At 54.8% G+C, this 21,648-nt stretch overlaps 2 protein-coding genes across 5 annotated transcripts in view; one reads left to right on the top strand and one right to left on the bottom strand.

Moving 5' to 3' along the window:
* Positions 1–21,648, bottom strand: part of CBL (Cbl proto-oncogene) — a 377,716-nt gene that overhangs the window by 280,607 nt on the left and 75,461 nt on the right. For 2 of the 3 annotated variants that reach the window (XM_036920027.2, XM_057491146.1), the window contains exons 13-16: positions 21,021–21,161; positions 20,547–20,647; positions 19,679–19,864; positions 10,470–18,705 (exon numbers count right to left, since the gene is read on the bottom strand). In XM_036920027.2, the coding sequence (XP_036775922.2) occupies positions 18,440–18,705; positions 19,679–19,864; positions 20,547–20,647; positions 21,021–21,161 (694 nt within the window). In that variant the 3' untranslated portion in view covers positions 10,470–18,439. Of the gene's footprint in view, positions 1–10,469; positions 18,706–19,678; positions 19,865–20,546; positions 20,648–21,020; positions 21,162–21,648 lie in introns of those variants that run through there. The other variant, XR_008993515.1, reaches the window with a different exon arrangement.
* On the top strand, positions 2,591–10,158 carry MCAM (melanoma cell adhesion molecule). Of its 2 annotated transcripts, XM_036920029.2 has the most exons (16): positions 2,591–2,746; positions 4,516–4,640; positions 4,734–4,941; positions 5,025–5,095; positions 5,191–5,278; positions 6,188–6,367; positions 6,475–6,596; positions 6,680–6,842; positions 6,940–7,058; positions 7,145–7,286; positions 7,454–7,575; positions 7,671–7,812; positions 7,911–7,982; positions 8,172–8,319; positions 8,642–8,759; positions 9,183–10,158. In XM_036920029.2, the coding sequence occupies exons 1-16, from the start codon at positions 2,683–2,685 to the stop codon at positions 9,210–9,212; spliced, it is 1,914 nt and encodes a 637-aa protein (XP_036775924.2). In that variant the 5' UTR covers positions 2,591–2,682; the 3' UTR covers positions 9,213–10,158. The 2 variants fall into 2 exon arrangements, with proteins under 2 accessions (XP_036775924.2, XP_036775925.2); XM_036920030.2 differs by lacking the exon at positions 8,642–8,759 and having other exon boundaries at positions 2,592–2,746.

Genomic DNA, 21,648 nt, shown 5'->3' with positions numbered 1-21,648 from the left:
CCCCCAGCTCCTTTTCGCAGCAGCTGCAAGATTGTCTTTATAAGCTTCCTTCCTCCGCGCAGCCGCCTTTCTCACATCCCCCTCCTGGTCAAGCCCCTCGACCAGAGGGGTGGATGGGAAGCCACGGTGCCCCCCACCCTAGGGCTGAGAGAGGACCCCCAGCATGCGTCGGGGGCAGACCCGGCAGGCCTTTTTACCTCCAAGCTCCCTGGGACCGGATCCCCACCTTCCCCGCTTCTCCTTACATGAAAGGAAAGCCCCCCACCCCACCTCCCCACTGGGGACCCAGACCCCACCCAGCCGGTTTCTCTTCCTGTGGTCAGCCCTATGCCAGAAACACACAGAGGGCATTCCTCACAGCGGGGCCTCTCATCTCTGAGTAGCCTGGGGCAACCACAGTGGGGGAGGAAAGCTCCCAGAACCTAACTTTTGGAGAGAAATGAGGCTGGGCGCACGCGCGACCTCCTCTCTGGCCTGGCCTGCACCTGGGTGAGGATGCTTCCAAGCAGTCCAGGTGCAGGAGTCTCAGCGGGCGGAAGGCCCATCGCTGCCCGGTCTCCTTCGGTTGAGATCTCTTGCTTCTCTTTCCTGCTCCAGCTGAAACTCTGTGTTCTGGCCCCTTAGAGCTGCTGGAGGGCTGATACCCTCCACCTTCGGCTCCTTCTGCCCTGTTTGGCCTTCACTCCCGTCTTCCTCTTTCCAGTCCCTTCTGTGTCCTCTCCAAGGTCCTGACCTCTGTTCGGTTTGGAATCCCAATGTGCCCCCTTCATGAAGCCATCCCAAGGCTGTGTGCCCCTTGACTTCCACCACCCACTCCCTGAGCGGGATGGCCCCAAGCCACCGGCTTGCTTAAAGGACACTCTGTGCTGGTTTGGTGGGGCCTCACAGGGAAGGGATGTCACCCTGGGCTCTAACCTCATTTCCCTTCACTGCAGAGGCGGCTCCCTACCCCCACCTGGCTTCAATCTCCTCAGGGCGGAAGAATTCCAAACTGACTGTCCTTGGTGGTTAGCAGGCTTTGCTTGCAGGCGGAGAGAGAATGATTAGTTAATTGTGTTAAGTGAAGGGAAGTGGGTGGGGCAAGGATGCAGCAGTCCCTGCTCAGCTCTGGGCTGGTCCAGCAAACAGCATCCCTCAGCCATTCCCACTCCTTCCCCTGCAGACAATCAAACTCATCCATTTCACTCCTGGCCCACGGCCAGTCCCTCTAGGGCTGAGTCCTCCTCCTGCGCTCTCCCCCCAGGATCCAGGACCGCGGCCTGGCCACCTTGGCATGGCCGCTGGCTGGAGGCTAATAGAGGGGGAGAAGGGGGTCAGCAAGAAGCTGATGTGGTTTGCGAATCATCTCTGCGTCATCAAAACGTCATCCCCGAGCATTCTCTCAAGTCACCTGCCGATCTCTGGTGTTTGCTGCCTCACCCTGCTCCCCCGCCAACCAGCAGAAATGCTGCCCTGCCAGGCAACAGACCTGCACCCCAAATCCAGGCCCCCCATTTGATCCTCCCTGCAGAAGGAGCCCCAGCAGGCGTGGGGCTAGGGGGCAACCCCATTCTCCAGAGCTGTAAATGCAAAAGGCCAGAAGATGCAGAGCTTGGGCAGAAGGGGGGCTGCAGAGTTCCCCACACCTTTGCCAGGTGGCAGTCCCCACTAAGGCAGGGCCGCCTGAAATCAGATCTGATTGGTTGCGCATGCCCCCACCCCAGCTGGGGACCCTGCAGAGGCGGGTGGAGCCCTGCTGTAGGGCGTCTTTTCAACTATCAGGACCAGCAACAGGTTTTTAGGGGTCACGCTGGAGACCTTGCACCCATTCACTCTTTCCCCTAACCTCTTCTTCCTTTAGATGAGGAGAAATTGAATCCCAGGCTAGGTTCAATGAGGGAAGAGGGCAGAGAGGTTCTCCAAGGGCTGGGCTTGGTCAAGTGTGAAAACCGGGGCTGGGAATTCCGTCCCATCCCTCCTTCCTTGGAGTCAAAGACGGACTTCCAAGAGGTCGGGGTGGAAGGGACAGCCCACGTGGTACCACCTCCACTCCCCAACACAGGTACCTCTGGGTCTGTGGGACCCCCTTCAGGGTTCTTGTCCTCAAGGCTGCCAGGACCGCGAGGCCTGGGGGCAGTGCCAGGCCGGGAGCGGCCGCAGTGGTGCAATCATTCTGGGAAGAGACCGTGACCGTCCGATTTCTGTGGCAGGGGTCGGGCGGGGTAGAGGAGGCGGCTGGGAGAGAAGCCTCAATGGGAGGCCCCCATCGGGGTCACCGAGGACTCTGTCAGCTGCTCCTCCGCCAGGAGATCCCTCGGGGTACACTGGCTGGTCGGAGCTGGGCGAGGGCGAGGGCGAGCGCGGCTGCTTCTCACCCGGCATGACTCCGGGCACCGGGACCAGCTTCTCCTCGCTGCCCCCCGGCCAGCCGGCCTGGCCCTGAGACACCTGTCACCACCCCCTCACCCTTCCCGGGGCCGGGGACTGCGCGGCCGGCTCAGGCCTACCTCCGCGCGGCCCGGATCCCCGCCGCTCCCGGCCTCGCGGCGCCGGGCCCGCCCCCCAGGGCTGCGGCGGGGGCGGGGGGCTGCGCGGGGCGTGGCGGCCGGTCTCGGCGCTCCGGGCCCCCGCCCCCGCCCCCCTGACGTCAGCCCCCGGCCGCCGCCCGCTCCGCACTCGGCTCGCGCCCTCCGGCCAGGAAGCATGGGACTGTCCGGGCTCGTCTGCGCCTTCCTGCTCGCCGCCTGCTGCAGTCGCCGCGCCGCGGGTGAGGGAGTTCGCGGCGGGCCCGGGGTCCGGCCAGGGGTCGGCGGCGGAGCGTGCTCGGTCCCGGAGCGGGCTGCGCGGCGGGGCCGTGGCCGTGCGCTCCGGCGCGCGCCGCTCCTTCCCGGTCCCCGGCGCCCTGCGCGTGCAGCTCTCCTGGGCAGCCAGTTCGCAGCCTCTGTTCTGGAGTATCCCGGGAGCAGGACCGGGGAGGAGGCTGCTGCCCGGAGCGGGGAACGGGTGGGGCCGAGCATCTCGGGGCGCTGGGGAGAGCGTGCTCTCAGGTGCTTACGCTGGGGACGCGCAACTGCAGCCGGGGCAGGAGGCGCACCCAGAGCGCATCCCCAAATCCTGAATTCCGCGCCCTCCTGTTGCTGGAAAAGGCAGCTTTCTGAGCTGGAGGGGGTGCGCCGACCCCTCCCTCTCTCGCCTGGGCTTCCAGCCAGGCTGGAGGTGAACGAGGGGGGAGGGACGGCCGCTTCGGCCCGGGCAGGGCGTTGGCAGGGGCTGCGGGGCGGTGTGGGACACCTCGCGCCTAGGCGGGTGACCGGATCACAGGTTGCAGAGAGGAAGGACTGAGAATTCCCGGAGTAGAAGCGCCCAGACTTGTTACTCCTCCCGGAATGGGACCACATTCCAGTGGGAAGGGTGCCCCTGCACCTCGGAGTTTTTCTCTGGAACTAACTAGGAGCTGGGAGCTCCCGGGTCCACGCTGCCCTTGTATGGCCCGCAGCGGTATCCCGTGGTTCTCCTGGCGCCCTTTCCCGAGTGCCAGCCGCTGTCCGGCTGGGGAAGGGGAGGGCTAGGCAGTACCCAGCTCGCTGGCCTCATGCCCAGAGCTGGCAGTGTCCCTGGGGTACCCCTGGCCACTGCCTCCCAAATTGACTGTATTTTTGGGGAAAGGGCTAAACCAGGCCCACAGCTGCAGCAGGTCCAGCCCCATGCTGCTCTGCTCTTCCAGCTCTGGGGAAACAGAGTCAGGGCTCTGGGGCTTCTGCTCCCCATTGAGGACCACTCCGTCTGCCCTCTTGTCTGGGAGCCAGCCCAGGGCAGCACCCCACAGTCCAGCCAGATGGCAGTGAGTGACATCACCTCCTCACAGGGCGGGCAGCACGCTGGCACCACTGATGTCACTCCTGCCCACTGCCCAGCCGTTGCCCTGACCCCTGGGGGAGATTCTGACCCTCCCGGGACTCCGACCCCTCCAGACTACAAGACACCAGAGGCTGCGGTTCCCTGCGGGTGTGGGGTGAACATGGAGGTGCTGCTTAGGGAATGTGAGATGGGGGCCTCTGGCCAGGGTTGGCCTGCTGAGTCTTGTGGGGAGCTGGAGAGGAGTTTTTTGGGGGGAGAGGAGGGAAGGGTAGAGGAGTGATGTCTTCCCCTGGGTGTGGGGACACAAAGGGGCCTGTGTGCCCCAGCCTGGCACAGGCCTTGCATTCTCTTACTCTGAGCTCACTGGGAGAGGAGAGGGCCTGGAGGAAAGGGGCCTTCCTCCTGGCCCAGAGCCTGGGCTGCCCCCTGTCAGCCTCAGCTGGGCGGTGGTCTCTGCGCTAGTGACCTCAGAGGCCCACCCGTGACTCCCTTCAACCGGGAGAGACGTGGCTGGGGTCGGGGGCTGGGGTAGAGAGCAGTTGAGGGGTGGGAGGGGACAGGGCCCCCTCCGGCCCAAGAAGTGGCTGGAAACAGCTGCAGTGAGCGGGTGTGAGGGGAGGGCACAGACAGCGGCTGGAGCTGCCACACCACCCCAGCGTCCCTGGCCTCTGCCCCCAGGTGTGCCCGGAGAGGTGGAGCAGCCGGCCCCAGAGCTGGTGGAGGTGGAGGTGGGCAGCACAGCCCTTCTGAAGTGCGGCCCCTCTCATTCCCGCGGCAACGTCAGCCATGTGGACTGGTTCTCGGTGAGGGCTTGGACCAGAGAGGGCAGCAGGGGCAGGAGGCTGCTCCCCTCCGTCGTCCCAGGGCGCTCACTGCCCCTCTGCACCTCCCCTCAGGTCCACAAGGAGAAGCCCACACTCATCTTCCGCGTGCGCCAGGGCCAGGGCCAGAGCGAACCTGGGGAGTACCAGCACCGGCTCAGCCTCCAGGACAGGGGCACTACTCTGGCCCTGACACATGTCACCCCCCATGATGAGCGCGTCTTCCTGTGCCAGGGCAAGCGCCCTCGGTCCCAGGAGCACCGTGTCCAGCTCCGGGTGTACAGTGAGTGCCCCTTCCGGCCTCGCGGGCGGCGTGCACCGTGGGAAGGCTGGTCGCACGCCCCTCCTCACCTCTCCCCCTTGCAGAAGCTCCGGAGGAGCCGAGTATCCAAGTCAATGCCTTGGGTATTTCCGTGAACAGCGAGGAACCTGAAGAGGTGAGATAGGCCAGGGCAGCCAGGTGGTGACCGGAGCTATGGAGGGGCTTGGCAGGGTCTGCGAGGCCGGGACACTCACGCCCTGTCCTCCTCAGGTCGCTACCTGTGTGGGGAGGAACGGGTACCCCATTCCTCAGGTCATCTGGTATAAGAACGGCCAGCCCCTGAAGGAGGAGAAGAACCGTGAGTCCCCTCAGCCCTTAAGAGCTCTGCACACAGCACCACACGGGCACCGCTTTGCATAGTCCCTCTCTTTTTTAAGAACACAGTGATGCTTGTGAATATTATCATAAGAACTTAAAATGTACAGAAAACCTAGAAGGAACATTTCCTCCCTGCCCCAGACCCCCTACCAGAAGTGCTTTCTGCTCTCAGTATGTTCTATCAAGACTATTTTTGTGTACTTACTCGCACATGTAAGTATATGAATATATAGACTTTTGTTGTTGTTATTTAAATCAGTGGTTCTCAACCAGAGGTGATTCTGATCCCCCTCTGGGACATTTGGCAATGTCTGGAGATGGTTGGGTTGTCACAGAGAGATGCTACTGGCATGGAGTGGATAGAGGCCAGGGTTGCTGCTAAATATCTTAGAATATGCTGGACAGCTCCCCTAACAAGGAATTACCTGGCCCCAAACGTCAGTAGTGCTGGCAGGCATTAGGACACCCTGACCTACAGAGTATGGTATGGCACACGTTATATAGTTTTGTTTCTCTTTTGACAGTGAGTCTTGGAAATCTTTCCAGGTCAGTCTGTTTAGGCCTGATTGTTTTGCCTACTGCCCAGTATCCCACAGGATGGACAGAGTGTAGGTAATTAACCATTCACTCCTGTCAGCAGACAGCCAGGGTGTTGCTCATTGCTCTTTTTTAATCCCTGCAGCGCTGTTTGCACAAATCCTTGTATATGTGCCCCTGTGTGTGTGTTTGGGGTGAAAACCAGCAGTACACCTGTGAGCTTGCCCTGTCCCAGGCCCTCTACAGGAGGCAGGGGTCCCTCTGGACACTCCCCCTGCCAACACCCGGGGAGCTCAGGAGGTGGGGCTGGAGGCTGGGCTGAGGCCCCCGTCTCCACTTCCTCCCTGCTCAGGAGTCCACATACAGTCATCCCAGATCGTGGAGTCCAGTGGTTTGTACACCTTGCAGAGTGTTCTGAAGGCACAGCTGGTTAAGGAAGACAAAGATGCCCAGTTTTACTGCGAGCTCAGCTACCGGCTGCCCAGTGGGAACCACATGAAGGAATCTAGGGAGGTCACGGTCCCTGTTTTCTGTGAGTTTTGGCCCCTTGCGTTGGGGCTGGGTGGGAACTCCTGAGAGCTCCTTCCCACCCAGCACAGGGGGCTCTTGGGCTGAGAGCTCCCCCCTTCGCCTGTGCAGACCCAGCAGAGAAAGTGTGGCTGGAAGTGGAGCCTGTGGGCCCGCTGAAGGAAGGGGACCGTGTGGAAATCCGGTGTCTGGCTGATGGCAACCCACCACCCCACTTCAGCATCAGCAAGCAGGTGCGGAGGGCCTGTGCTGGGCGCAGCCGGGGGTGCAGGGGAGGCTGGAGGTGCGCCCAGCTCACTGCTTCATCTGCTACCAGAACCACAGCACCAGGGAGATGGAGGAAGAGACCACCGACGACAATGGCGTCCTGGTGTTGGAGCCCGCCCGGAAGGAGCACAGCGGGCTCTATGAGTGCCAGGGCCTGGACCTGGAGACCATGGCGTCGCTGCTGAGCGACCAGCAGGAGCTGCTGGTGAACTGTGAGGGGCGGGCACCAGGACGGGGGCCCAGGCTGGGGCGGGAGGGACTGTGTCCCACCCCATCCTGCCCAGGCTGACACTACTGCTGTGTCCCCAGATGTGTCTGCTGTCCGGGTGAGCCCTGCGGCCCCCGAGAGCCAGGAGGGCAGCAGCCTCACTCTGACGTGTGAGGCAGACAGCAATCAGGCCCTGCAGTTCCAGTGGCTGAGAGAAAAGGTACTCACCGGGCCCGGAGCTGCGGAGCAGGGGGCTGTGGGGTGGGGTGCGGTGGGAGTGGCCCTCTGATCCATCTTTCACCCCAGACAGGCGAGGTGCTGGAAAAGGGGCCTGTGCTCCAATTACACAACCTCAAAAGGGAGTCCGGGGGAGGCTACCGCTGCGTGGCATCCGCACCCAGCGTGCCCGGCCTGAGTCGCACACAGCTTGTCAACGTGGCCATTTTTGGTGAGGCTCTCTGGACAGAGATCAGGGCGCCTCTTGAAGCCACCCCAGGGTGGGTGGCTTCAAGCTCTTTGAGGACAGAAAGCCACCCACTGCCCTGCAGTGCTCTGGTGGGGCCAGGGAGGCAGGCTAGCAGCTTGCTGCCTCACCCTTCCCCCTGCCTCCCCAAGGATCCCCATGGATGACAATAAGGGAGAGGAAGATGTGGGTGAAAGAGAACGGGGTGTTGAACCTGTCTTGCGAAGCATCAGGACATCCTCAGCCTGCCATCTCCTGGAATGTCGCCGGCACAGTGAGCAGATACATCTCACCTTCCCGAGCCCTCCTTCACCCCTGCCCGGGCTCTGCTGCCACAGCAGGACATCCTCTCCACCCTCTGCCCCGTAGGCAAGTGAGCAAGAACAAGATCCGCAGACTGTCCTGAGCACCCTGACTGTCCCTGTGACCCCGGAGCTGCTGGAGACGGGTGCTGCATGCGTGGCCTCCAACTCCCTGGGCAAAAATCGCACCATCATTTTCCTGGAGTTGGGTAAGGGGCTCGTCCTGGGCAGCAGGGCAGGGGAAAGCGCGGCAGTGACGCGTGCTCCCTAAGCCACCTCCCAATCCCTTTAACGGCTCTCACACCAGCCTCCAACAGGACCACCGGCCCCAGCACCTCCACAGCCAGCCCTCATGGCAGGGCCAACAGCACTTCCACAGGTAAGCCTCCTGGCGCGAGAGCAGGGCTGTGCCTGGGCAACCTCATTCTGCCCTGACCCTCCCTGGAGCGCCCTGGCGAGAAAGGTGAGCTGTGGCCCACCTTCCATCAGCCCTCGGCTGGGTGGGGCAGCCATGGAACTGGGCACAGCCCAGGGGCAGTGAGTGACCAGGAGTGTCTTTGTGGGACAGAGAGAAAGCTGCCAGAGCCTGAAAGCAGGGGTGTGGCCATCGTGGCCGTGACCGTGTGCATCCTGGTCCTCGCCGTGCTGGGCGCTGTCCTCTATTTCTTCTACAAGAAGGGCAAACTGCCATGTGGGCGATCAGGCAAGCAAGAGATGTAAGCGTGGTACCCGGTACCCAGGGCCCCCACCCCATCTCGCGCTGCCCGGCCTGCTGCCTCCTCAGGGATGTCTCCTGCCTGCCCTGGTGCCCACACGCCCTAGGAGCAGGAGGGTCCGGGATGCTGGGTCCGAGTGCTCCCCGCTTCACTGCCCACTAGCCAGCTGCCATCAACCGCTCCTTCTCCCTTTCATTCATCACCGTTTCCTGCCCTGTGCCGGCCCCAGAGCGCCCAGGGCCCACCACCCAGTCCAACGTCTTTCCCAGTGACCCTCCCCTTCCGTGGCCCCTGAGTTGCCAACCTCTTGCCTCCCTCCCAGCACACTGCCCCCGTCTCGTAAGAGCGAATTTGTAGTTGAAGTTAAGTCAGATAAGCTCCCAGAAGAGATGGGCCTCCTACAGGGCAGCAACGGTGACAAGAGGGCTCCAGGAGACCAGGTAGGAGGCTGCTCCCGGGGCCAGTGCCTGACCCCCCTGCAGGGGCCGTGGCAGCAGGGGCTGGGGGTTCTCGTCCCCACGGAACACTAACTCCTCTCTGTTGGAGGTGGGGAGCAGGCCCGTCTCGCCTTTCTAACACTACTCACAGATGGTAGGGCAAGGCAACCTGAGGGACCCTGGAGAGAGGGTAGCTCCCGAGACTGAGCGCAGAGACCCTGCCCCATTGTCACCTGCTCCTGGCCAGTGCTGGGGCTCAGGCTGTGAAGTGTGGCCCAGTCTCTGCCGCCCACCTTGCTTCTTCCCTCCTGGCTGCTACACCTAGTTCATCAGCTTCTGCTAAGGCCCCTCTGGCCCGCAGTGCTCACCCCCTGAACCCTGGCCCGTCTCCACGTTCCCCTCTTACTTCTCTTTGTCCATTTCTAGGGAGAGAAATACATCGACCTGAGGCACTAGCCCGCTAGTCACACGGAGCTGCCCCCTGCCCGGAACCTTTCCTGCTCCCTGCTCATCCCGTTCCCCAGCGCTCAGGATGGCGCAGCCTCTGAGCGGCCCCCCGAGAAGCCCCCTGCAGAGGGTGGGTGGCTGGGGCCAGAGCCCTCCCTGAGGCCCCTCTTCAGGGACCATCCCACCACTGTGTCAATTTGAGGGGCTCCCCCCAAGGAGGGGTCTCATATCCCAGGGTGCACAGTCGTTTCTTGCAGAACATGGATATAAACACGGTCATCTACCAGCAGCCTAATTAGGTGGCCCATTTCTCTCATGCTGGGTTCCTGCCCCAAAGGCTGGCTTCATCCTCCCATGGCATCACTGAAGTGAGGATGTGCGCAGCCAGCCTGGGCCGCCCTCCACCCTGCAGAGTGTTGCTCACACCAGTTCTGGAGAGACCCCAGCAACTGCCTGCCTGCCTGTTTCTTGACACTCCTTTCTCTGGGCAGAAGCCAGCAACTGGTGCCATTCCTGAAAAGATAATGCTGGGTGTATCCGTGTCCCTGCAGTGAGAAAGCTGGGCACTGTTCTTCAGAGTAAAGGCCATTGAGCCCAGGCCCCCTGCATTCATTTGGTTCCCACTGCCTTTTCAAGGGATCATGTAAAGCTGGAAGGTGGGGTTAGAAGACAAGGTGCAGACTGTCTTTCGTGGAGTTTAAGGCCACGGTTATACTAGCACCAAACACCTACAAACTTGAGCTAATGGGCCTACATCCTAGCAGAAGGACCCTAATGGGAGAATGGTACTTAGGGGTAAGAAACGGGCTTGGCTGGAGCTTTGGGGCGAGTGTGTGTAACTATGCGTGTGTATGGATATGTATATGGTTTTGTTAGGCTGTTAATTTTGCAAATTGTTTCCTTTATATATATATATATATATATATATGAGAAATAAAGCTTAATTGTCCCAGAAGCCTTCCCCTGCTGTTTATTCCTCATGGGCACCCCCGCAGCCTAGGGTTGCCAGAACTGGAACCAACCTAAAAGGACCCTTTGCAGTTGGGAGCAGGGCTTTTCCAGGGGTTCCTCTGCTTCCCAGCACGGGGCTCAGGCTGTGCTGCAGAGGAGGACCGCCCTACTTCTCCACACAAAGCCGCCCCGCCCTGGGCAGCTGGCGGGGCTCCAGTGCAGAGCTGCTACGATGCGCTGAGTGGGCCTGGGCCCCTGCCCCAGAGCTATCAGTCCATGACTCCCCGACCCCGTGAATGAGCAGGAACTCAGGTCTGCTACATCAAAAGAAACTTTATTTAAAAATATTTTTTTACGGACATGGGTGCTTGAAAAAGCTCTTTAGTTAATTGTGTATGGAAATGAAAAAAATTAATAAATAACATTAGTATAACAGACTTCTAAACATTAATACATTGGCAAAACAAAATGGACTTAAAATGAAAATGAATCTTAAAGCTCTGCTATTCTCTGTAAGAATATTTACCTTCTGTTTTTCTTATTCTTTACAGGTGAGAATGATTAAATACTGCTAATATAAATTTTTTTTATATTAATGACACATTTTTAAAATAGTCCACAAAAATCTCATCTAGGTTTTTGTTTTATGTTTAACACTGATATACAAATTGGGACTCTTCATTCTGGAGAGAGCATCAAGTTCTCTCCAGCCCCACCCAGGACAAGAATGTCAAAATCCTAAATAAGGAGGGCTTTAAAAAGAACTGTTCCTACCTCCCAATTCTTTATTAGTTAAAAGCAGGGAAGAACCGAGAAAAGGGAAAAGAGATAAGTAAAATGTCATTACATAGAACACGTTTTTTTTTTTTAGCCAAAAACCTAAACTGGCCACAATACTGAGGACAGGCTTCTGGCACGCGGTCCTTGTTGCCTTTCCAGGGGAAACCAGACCCTGAAGGGGGCACTATAGGTGCTTAATGCTCTGAGACTGACGTCTCCAAATGAATGGGAAGCCGAGTCTGAAGGAGAGGCAGGAGGTCGGGGCCAGTTCAGGATCCAGCGAGAAGAAAAGACAAAAACCAACTCCCTTTCAGGGGAGTCCATCCTACGCCGTTCCATGCAGCTGGGTCATTAATAGGAGGAGGCTGGGACACTTGGAGTGGTCCACAGTGTACCTGGAAACCATGGAACATTCTGTCTCATCTTGCTAGAGACAGGACATTCAACCTGAAAGGAACCAACCAAATCCCAGGGTACAATGCTTGTTTCTTCCGACCAAGCATCACGGCAGGGAGGAGGGACCGCTGACGTGCCACCCCCACGGGCCACCTCTCCAGCCGCACAGGGCACTTCGTCCTCGCCCCTGGACTGTAAGGACTAATGAATGACACTCAAGGTAGAGGAGCTAAGACTGGTGGTATTTCCATATTAAGTCCTAAAATGCAGCCTGGGATACAGTGCTGCCTTAGAAAGGCACAAAATGTTTAGCTTTTTTTTTTTTCAGTGTGCTAAAAATTGTTTTGTTTTGAATAAAGGAAATAGATATATAAGGTTAAAAATCCCAAGTCACCATAGCCAGAAAGCAGATGTAGGAGGTACCTCATAGCTGCCATGCCCCTGCCGCATGTTTCAGCAGGAGGTCAAGGCCCAGACACTACAGCCACGCTGAGGAGGGCAGCTCAGGGGCTTCCGCTCTCAGGGGCAGGGCGCCTGCAGGCTTACTCACCGGACAGCAGGAGGAAGCCAAGGAGGGAGAAACTTGGTTTTACAGATTCTTAGGTAGTTCTCTGCCTCTTCAGCTTCAAGACAGCCGTAAGCCTGGTGACGCTCAACCGTAACAGGGTCAGAGGGAGGGAGGGAGGGAGGGGGGAACTGACACAGGACACACAGGAGTGCCAGGCTCAGGCGCACAGCACACCCCACGTCAGGGCCCGAGCCTGGAGTTGGTGCAAGGCCTGAGGAGGTGCACATAGCATGACTGAGAAATCCTCTCTGGCCTCCCCGTCTGGTTCAGGGGCGGAAGGAAAGCATGTGAGAGGCAATGTGGAGGGCACCCCTTATATTCATTTTTGGGATTGAATAAAGAATACAGGGCGAGGCAATTGGGAATCTGATTTGTTTGGTGGCAAAATCAGGAGATCTGAGCTTGCGTACAAACAGAGGGAGTGGTTAGCCACCTTTTTCTCCAGCCTTACACAAGGGTAGAGGCAGGGGAGCTCCAAACAGTTCCTCTGTTAGTCAACAGCTGGCCCTCGGCAGGGTGCTTGCCGTCTGAATGTGAAGGAGCCTCCACGCAGGGCATGCTCTCCCAGCCCTATTCCCCACCTCTTACTCTCGTCCTACTTTTGACCCAAAACACACTGGCACACCCCTTTGAAGCCAACCCAGGCTTCCCAGGACACTGGAAAGGCACGTGGCAACTGCTGCCCTGCTGCTCCTCAAACCTGGAGCCCAGACTGGGACAGCAAATGCCAAGTGTGACGACCTCACCCTGCACCCACCGTGAGCCGCAAAGCCCATCTTTGGGTCTAGGTTACTCCTGTGCACACCAAACAACTCCAGTAGTTTAAAAAGGTTGTAGCGAATTATGAAATGCCTCAACAACACAGGACAGGCTCTAGGATGAGATAAGTAAGATCAAAAGTCTCAGGCAAGCAGAAGCAGTTTAAAAAAAATAAAAAAATAAAGGCTTTAATATAGGACAACACAGCAATCGGACAGGGACGACAGAGGTATCCTGTCTAAAAAGCTCTCAGTAAAAACTATTCTCAACTTGAATCTATATTTAATTTATATCCTGGCAACTGTCCCAACTATTATATATTCTTACTGGTTACAGCAGAGTAGGTCTGAGGCACCTGAGAGGCTCTCCTACAAGGGTGTTACTCCGGAGCCCCCCTCATGAAAGGCCGAAGGAGAGGGTGAGCAGGAGGGCGGAGAGGGACACAGGCCACAGGCCCACTGATGAATATTTTTTTCAGTGCTAAAACCTGAAGAGCGCCCAGAAGTCCATGGGTGGCTACACTGGGATTTGCGATCTGCTCCCTAAATAATATGAAAGGTGGCTAAAAACCTGAGACTGGATAAAGGCTGAGAAGTGTCACCTAAGGACAGACTAGCTCCGGAACAGGAGAAACTGGTCCTCAAGAGGGAGGTAAAAAATCTTGGATGCCAAGACTGATAAGGGAAATCAAAATAGGAAATGGAGAAACAACAGTAGCAACCCAAATTAAGTTCAACCTAAGAATTTCCTCACTGGCCCGTGTACAGTCCCATGCCCGCCCTTCCACTCTCAAAAGAGCAGTGCAACAGCTTTACTACAAAGTGTTTTCAGGGTACCTAGCCCATCCCCATCCTCTTCTCGAGAGCCATCAATGACCTGCAGAAGCATGCCACTGTTGCCCTGTGGGGCAAGGCTGCCTGACCAGGGGTAGACGCCCACCAGTGTGCTGGGCTGATCCCATTCTTTCTGTAGCACATGACAACCCAGAAGCACTGGGGATCTGTTAATGGTGATCCCCGGACCTGAGAGGCTGTGCGGACTTGGGACGCCTATTTTGGGTACGTGCACGCCAACAAACAGACTGACAAGCAAGGAGCAAGCACTAGGTGCCGCGGTTTATAGGTCCAGCTCCGAGGCGACTGTACTTCTTGTGCTGGGTTCTGTGAAATACCCTTTGACACCTTTCTTTAGCTTGAATATTTCTGTTTCTTGCACCCAAAGGATTCTTACAGAGAACAGTCAAAAGACACACACCTTGACTTTCTTCTGCTATGCACCCTCCTCCATGCTTTAATGGCTATATGCATTTCTAAAGAAAGACTGCCAAGGAAGACTGAGATCAAAGTGGTGATGGCCGAAGCTTTACCCAGCGTTATAGAGTACTTCAGATTGCATTTCTAAAGCCTGAAAGTCTAGGCGTGATGGGCTGCTGATTGTGATGCTAAGTTCTCGGGTCTCTAAGCTCTCCATGCTTCCTACCCTGGGAGGGAAAGGCGGCAATTTGGAGAACTGACTGAGTTCACCTATTTTCCTGCCCAGCTCTTAAGAGACAAAACAACCGGTTAAAGATCGGGACCCAAAGACAGGCGTCCACCCCTCCTCTACATCTTCAGTCCTTCTAAGACACACAGGGTTAGCTATTGGAGGGTTGGAAAACAAGTTCCAAGCAGAACGCGAAATGGTGACAGGTCCCAGAAGGGTAACAAGGAAACTTCCCAACCAGGGGGACCAGGGACACAAGCAGCTCAGGAGAAAGACCAAGGAAGGCACTGGGCTGGAGAGGCTGTGGGCGGGTGCTCTGCTCAAACATTTAACTGCCCTGTGTGCAGCTCCGAGCCAACATACCCCTCAACCCACCAAACAGGTACCACTGAAATACATAAAAGCGGTGGGTATCCATGAGATTTATACTGAGGAATCAGACATTATCAAAGCTACAGGAAGACCAAGGGGTTAATGGGAGAGTCTTGAATTGATTTTACCCAGGACAGCTCTATAAGGAAATAATACTTCTACATAAAAGAGCTGTGAGTAAAACTGCATAATCTTATTGGGAAGGGCTATTGTAGGGCCAAATGCAAGTGCTGGGCTGCCCGAGAACAATCCCCCAGCGTCAGTCAATCACCACGGGACAGCAAGGGAGAACACAGAGCTGACATTTCCCGCACAGGGTAGTCACTCACGGACATGTGCTGAATGAACATATGAACTGTCACACCACCAGCCAATGGTCGGAGTACTGCCGCTCTGGGGCAGTGGTCACTGCCGTCAGGCCAGCGGCAAGAAGGGAGACTCACAAACAGCTGGGGAAGAAAGTCTACAACCCTGACAGTTACGAAGTGAGGTAGGAAATACTCTGCATCGACACCATGGCCAATCGCCCACAAGAAGGTCTAGGTCCTGTTAATGGTGCCTTAAAGGGAACAGATACCTGGTCCCTACTTTGCAAGGAAATTTACAAACATTCACTTGTAAGTTTGCCGTTTGGGCCATAAAATATATTTTGCTTTTCTATAGAGGAAATAAACACTTTAAGATGAAGAATAGCGACCCTCTCTCCCTGCCACCACCTTCCAAAATTTTTTAAAACTCACCGGCACAGCTATATGACACTAGCAGTCTCCTCCCACCCGGGCCTGGTGGTGCGTGTGTGGGGAGGGAGCGAGCAGAACAGAAGAGACCAGTGAGCAGAGGGGGGCGGCGAGGGGAAGAGAACGGCCATGCACAGGCCCAGACCACTGTCTACATGGATACTGACAGATACATGCTGAGATGACAAACTGTCCGATCTGATATTTACCTGAAGGAAGTGGGTCACAGAGCCCACGGGGTTTTCCCACTTTGAGAACCCCCTCTATTTTAGTGGAAGGTGTATGGCAGCGGCAGCTGATGACGTACTGCGAAGCAGCCACCCAGCAACGGGGCAAGCTTTGTACAGCAAGCCAAGAAGACACAGGGAAAGCAAGAGATGGAGACTGGGTTGAGTAGAATAGCCCAAGGCATCGGAGAAAAAGGAAAACAGCAAAGTGGTTTTCACCCTACCCATCTGATAGTTAACAGAGAAAAAACCATTTGTAATTAGTAGGGAAAAAGGAAATGGGTTTGCCAAAAATGGCAAAACTCAAAATAAAGTCCTTTTGTGAAAGGGCAATTTTAGTTAAATTCAGAGCGAAGCCAAAGAACCGAACACTGCCACAGAGACAGAGGATGAAGAACGGGTAGTTGGTGCCTTGGTCAGAGGGAATTTTCAGAAATAAAAGTTGGGGAAATATCCTCCAAACAGCCAAGTGGAGCGTGCCTGAGGCTCACCTGGGAATCTTGAGTATGGACCCAGTCATGTCTTAGAAAAAGCTTTAGTTCCAACAATAACAAGAAAGCAAAGAAAACAGGCCTGAGGAGAGTCATTTCTGTCAGGATCTAAGTCAAAGAAAAAAGCCCTCAAAGACTGGTCAAAAGCTTTCAAGTGGACACACACAGCGGCCGAGCTAGGACCAAGCCGATCAACGGTGCACGTGTTCCACACAGGCATCCGGCATCCCAGTGTCCGGGCTGATCCTGGTACTTAGCCAGGAAAAGAAAGGATGAACTTGCCCTTCACCTATGTAAAGGACATAATCTCCAAAGAGGATCTTAAGGGCAACGGAAGGGCAACGGAAGGCCAGACGAGAGGCACAGAACCAGTGCTTTGTTCTCTTGGTGATGGGCAGCTATGTGCACACAAGGAAGCTGCCGCCCTCTTTTCTAGCTTTGTCTAGGCCTCTGACAAAAGGAAAACTGCATGCTACCACAAAGGAAAAGAAACGCTAGGCTGGCTTGTAGGAGATCTGGGTTCCCGGTTCCCATGCTCCGCCACTGCCCCTGCCCCGGCCCCCTCCCCAACTCGCTGACCCGCTCAGGCCCTCTGCTGCACCTGACAGTGGCTGCACGGTTCTCTGACACACAGGGTCATCATGACACACGGGGTGATCATGGCGAATCAATGAGAATGTAAATGGCAAGATGATAAAACCAAAGGATGCAGAAGAGCTGAAAGCCACGAGCAGAGCTGGAAAGTTTTAGTTCCAAAGATGACAAGACAGGAAAGAGAACAGACCTAAGGAGAGTCCTTTCTGTCTGTATCTACAGACAAAAACATGATTTAGATTCTGAGGAGGGGAGATCTATCAAAGAGCAGCTTTGCCTCTGACAAGGAGGGTTTCACCCTGCTAGGGCGGTCAGCAAAAGGCTCCAGGCAGAGAGCCCAGCTACCCCACGGGGTCCTTCGGCAGTGTGTACAGGAGCCACACTAGTGCTCCACCCTGGACGGTGCACCTTCTTCACGAGCCTGAAATCACACGGACACACTGCCTCTGCCTACAGGGACGTCATTCATTACACCAGATGATGGAGAACACAGGCATGAAAGAGCATACAGGACCTCAGGGGAAGAGGAAAGGGGAGGAGATGCTACATTCCCCAAACCATAGGCACAAGAGAACACCACGTCAGCAGATGGCCCCGACGACGCAGACAGGTACTAATTATCAGCAAAATGTCAGGCTACCATGAGTGGCAGCCCCATCTCTTAAAGGGCAAAGAAAAAAACATTAATGAAAATATAACCTGGCTCATGTTCAAAGGGAGGCAGGCACCCATATAAGTTGGAATTAATTCACTGGGAAGAAAACTGACTAGATAAATCCCTATTGTCTATTTTGTGCATTTTATGTATAACAATGTAGAAAACATGTGAATGAAGCTTCATGGTATTTGGGCCAGAAAGCCATGCTGCTAACAAATTTTATTCCTTTCCTATTAGTTAGAAAAACTCACGACTGACATCGGAACATACACCTGACTCCTGCGCAACTGACTCCCGCAGACTGTTTTCTGGGGAGGGTGTGGAATGTATCTGAAGGCCTCTATCGCAAGCCAGTCGTCATGTAATTAGGATGATCAAGACATCTTCCTTCAACAGATCCGATGCTCCTACAGAAACAGTGCTTTGGAGTGGCCAGTGTTAGCCACTATTATCAAACAAGACCATAATAATAGAGCAACAGTACTTTTCCCCACCTACCTACCAACAAACCAACTCCACCACACAGAATAAAGAACAGCCTAAAGAAGCAAATAACACTTGGCTCCAGGAAGGCTGGTCACAGCAAGCCCACTGCCAGTGACAGACACTGAGGAGGAGGAGAGAGGAGGAAGGACAGAGGGAGGGTGTTCTAAAAATACACGACTTCAGCTATGCACGTGACAGTCCAATCGAAAGGGGAGTGTTGAAGTTGGGTGTAATACCACAGTAGATGGAAGTCTTTAAAAGACTCCTTCCTAAACCTCTTGTGCTAATTCCATGTCTAGGATTAACACAGACAGCAGGTTAATTTTATAATCACAAGATACACACAACCACACACACACACAACCACACACACACACACACAACCACATCCTTAACCCAGGGCAAGTCTAAAGTCCTCGATTCGGATTTACAGCACAGTATTTCTCCTGCTTTCTGGACTGCTCCCCAGGCAGGCTACCATTTAGTAAAAACCCACTCAAAGTGGGGGCTGCAGGACACTCTCAAATGCACTCTCAGAACAGGTCAGATAATAAAACCTACTAGCTGCTCCATTTCCATGCCACTGCTCTGAAATCTTGGAACCACAGGTGTGATATCCCATAGACAGGGCAAGACGTCATTGGGAGGCCCCCAACGGAGCCTCTGCTCCTCCACGTGCTACCCGCATGGGCGCTCCTGGCGCTCCAGTCCTCACGCTGCGGAGGAGGCACTCTGCTAGGTGGCTACATGGGCAGGAGAAGAGATAGAAACAAATTCCCGGAGGATATTTTTGGCCATTTCAATGTTGTTGTGGGCAATGACCAAAGCTTTCTGGATGTCCTGATAGGAGTACCCCTGACTCAGGAGGCTCTCGATCTCGCTGGAGAGCTGTGGTGAGGCAGCAGCACCTTGCTGGCAGCTCCCTGCTTTTCGTTCAGAGTTGATTCTCCGAGGGAATGGTTTGGGAGGCCTCTCAGGAACTTGGGAACCCTCAGTGAAGTCTAAAAAGAGGGAAGAAAATATTTGCAAATCTGGGGGAATCCTCACTAATGGTCCTAACAATGTGTTGAGGTCAAGCTGCGATGGACCGCCTGTCCGCTGGGTCCTGGTGCTCTTCAGTCCCAAGGCTAGGTTTACGGGTTCCAGGGCTTTAGTACAGAGCCCCTCCCTCTCACAGCAGGAGCAAGGGCGACCTTCTGAATACACACGCACCTGCTCCCCCGACAGCAGCTACTGCTCGCAGAGGCACCAAACCCCGGCACTGGCATCGTGTTTACACTCAGCAACAAGTTTTCACACACATAACTGCCTGATTTTTTTTTAATTTCTGAGTGGGCCAGAGAAGACTCTAAATGTCTCCTCTTACAAATATGCAAACAGAAAAATAAGCCCAAGTTGCAGGAGAAGGGCACTAAGCAAGGGTGGGTGGGGATCACCACCTGTTTGGGCAACTGGATGCTGTTGATCTTTTCCACCAGCTGTCCTGAGGCTATCTTCAATTTCCAATTCCAGAGCAACTCTGGTTGCTGCCCTCCCTGGCAGACACAAGTGCAAGGATGACCGGCCCGTGACAGTCAAGGCCCAAACGTGGGCTGGCTCCAGGCCCTGTCAGGGGGCTTTAGAGCCAGCACGCCTCCTTTCCAATGGGACAGGGGCCGGAAGAAGGAATGTGTGGTCTGACCCATCAGGCTTAATTAGCACTGGCATACGGCACACACTCAGAAGAGCCAGAAACCCGCCCATCACCAGCACAGGAGAAGTCACGGTTCACAGAGCAACTCAGAAATTTCTGAGTCTGCCTACAATTTAACTTCCTAGTTTGGGAAAGCTTAACTTTCCTCCCATCACACATAATTTTTAGACCTACTACTTCCACCTACAAACTTTCTGTCACCAAGCAGTCTTCTCGGTTTCAGTACAAATTAGGAAGCATTCAGCAATTCAGCACAAGCCCAAGGCTGCCTGGAGACTCACTTGCTGTAGCGTCACCTTCCAGGGACAACCACCCGAAGGAGGAGCTGGCGTTAGAGATGTCTGAGAGGGTCCGGCGGGCCAGCACAGCTGGCACAGGGGGCTTGGGGACATCGTAGCCGCCATCCTCCTCCTCCTCGGACCCCTCAGGGCCTGTGCTGGCGTGGGCCGCGGCCGGGTTCCCTTCACCTGGAGAGAAGTTTGTGCACTTAACTTCTAACATACTTCATCTTCCAACACAGTCCATCACACAAGTACAGAATCAAACAGTCACCCAGTGCCTATCATGGGCCAAACACCATGTGAGGGCTCTGAGGTAGAGAGAAAAGAAACAGAAAATAAAATCTGCACCCATCCTGCAGTTCTGCTTTCTGAACATGTCAAAGCTGCTGTACCAGCTTCAAAGCCTCTGATGCCAAAGACTCCCGGGGCACTTCACAGTGTTCATTCAACATTTCCATCTGTACCTCACCTCGGGAGACCAGCCACAGGGCCCTGTGTGTGCTGCCTTCTGAACATCCAACTTGGTAAGCTCATTCATATGGGACTGAGCATTCTCCACCCACCTACACATAGAATTTCATCACTGCTGACATGCAGTGGAAATAAAACGGAGCTGCTAGAACTGCAGGGCCAGACCATGTAACACAAATGTCTCTGACCCTGGAAGGACGAAAACGCACCAAAGGAAGTAGCTGCGAACACAGGAAATGGAAGAGGGGATTCCCCTGACCATGGATCAAAGATATTTTGCAAAGAAAACTATTTAAAAGTACTTTCTGCCTACATCAAGCAATCTCATCAGCCCAATATTACAGGTTCATCCCTATGGTACATCCATACTTTTTCAAGTAGCAGAACAGCAACTCACCAGAGGTGCTGCCTTCCGTGACCACTGGCACCGCCTGGGACTGAATATTACACATTGCTTCGTACGTACAGCTGTCAATCTGCTGGTCACAGTCACATGCTCTGAACGGGAAGGGAAGTGGTATAATGACCTTCAGAACAGAACTCTGCTATCTGCACACTTACTACATTCATCTAGTAATAGCTACCCCAGACTCTGATTCTACCAAGGTAACACGTTCTCCATTTTGCCAGTATCACTAATAAATGTCATAACATTGACTCTTTGATGAGCACCAGATGTGTGTGGTTTTGAAATTTCTGTGATGTTGAGGAAACCTAAGTGGAATTGTTTACAGCTCTAAGAGGCTTAAACATTAGGAGCCAGATACACCTTTCTGCCTTAATTCTGGCTGGATGCCACCATGTGCAGGAAGGAAGCCAAGCAGGTGAGAGGTGTTCAATGAATGCCCAAACCGGACTGCTGTGAACCTACCGGGAACTGGGGGCTGTCTCCAGAGGCCGTCTCACATCTGGCTTTTGAAGTCCTAGAGGCCTGGAGGAGGGAGTCATGTACTCGGAGTCCTCCTCACCTTCACACTGCTCCCCAGGTGGCAGCTTTGGCATGGGAAGAGGCCTGGGAGATGAAGAATTAAAAAGAGAGAAAGGAAACAAAAGAATTAACTATAGCCAGAAAACCTGCAAGTGTGAAGTGGCTTGAACACAGACCACAACTCAAACCTGACATACAAAATAGATGCCACCTAGAGAGCTATTATTTCTTAGGACCAAGATCGGCAATGATTAAAAAACATACTAACTTAAATGTTCACTTTCAGCTGACCAAAGGTGTGGCTATTATGTTTGGGATGTGTTATTACACTGGGGTAGTACTTGACACCACTTAGTCTCAGTCCCCAAATAAGTTGAGTCCCAGTCCAAGAGCTAGAATGCCTGTTTGTCAAAATACGCAGCTTGTCAAAATCTTTCTCATATATCATATATTATCTAATAGCACAAACCCTTTCTCTTCTCATTTTATGTAAGAAAAACGTAAAATATAAAGACATAAAGTGCCTTGGTAGTCTGCATCTGCATCAATGCTGGGACTAGAGCTCAGATTC

The sequence above is a fragment of the Manis pentadactyla genome, chromosome 13, assembly GCF_030020395.1.
Source record: "Manis pentadactyla isolate mManPen7 chromosome 13, mManPen7.hap1, whole genome shotgun sequence".
NCBI classification, from domain to species: Eukaryota; Metazoa; Chordata; class Mammalia; order Pholidota; family Manidae; genus Manis; species Manis pentadactyla.
This window is presented reverse-complemented; position numbering and strand designations above follow the sequence as displayed.

Coding starts and splice junctions, on each gene's coding strand:
- MCAM (XM_036920029.2), top strand. CDS start 2,683: ATGGGACTGTCCGGGCTCGTCTGCGCCTTCCTGCTCGCCGCCTGCTGC. Junction 7,576..7,670: donor CCTGGAATGTCGCCGGCACA/GTGAGCAGATAC, acceptor TCTGCCCCGTAG/GCAAGTGAGCAAGAACAAGA. Junction 8,760..9,182: donor AGAGGGCTCCAGGAGACCAG/GTAGGAGGCTGC, acceptor GTCCATTTCTAG/GGAGAGAAATACATCGACCT.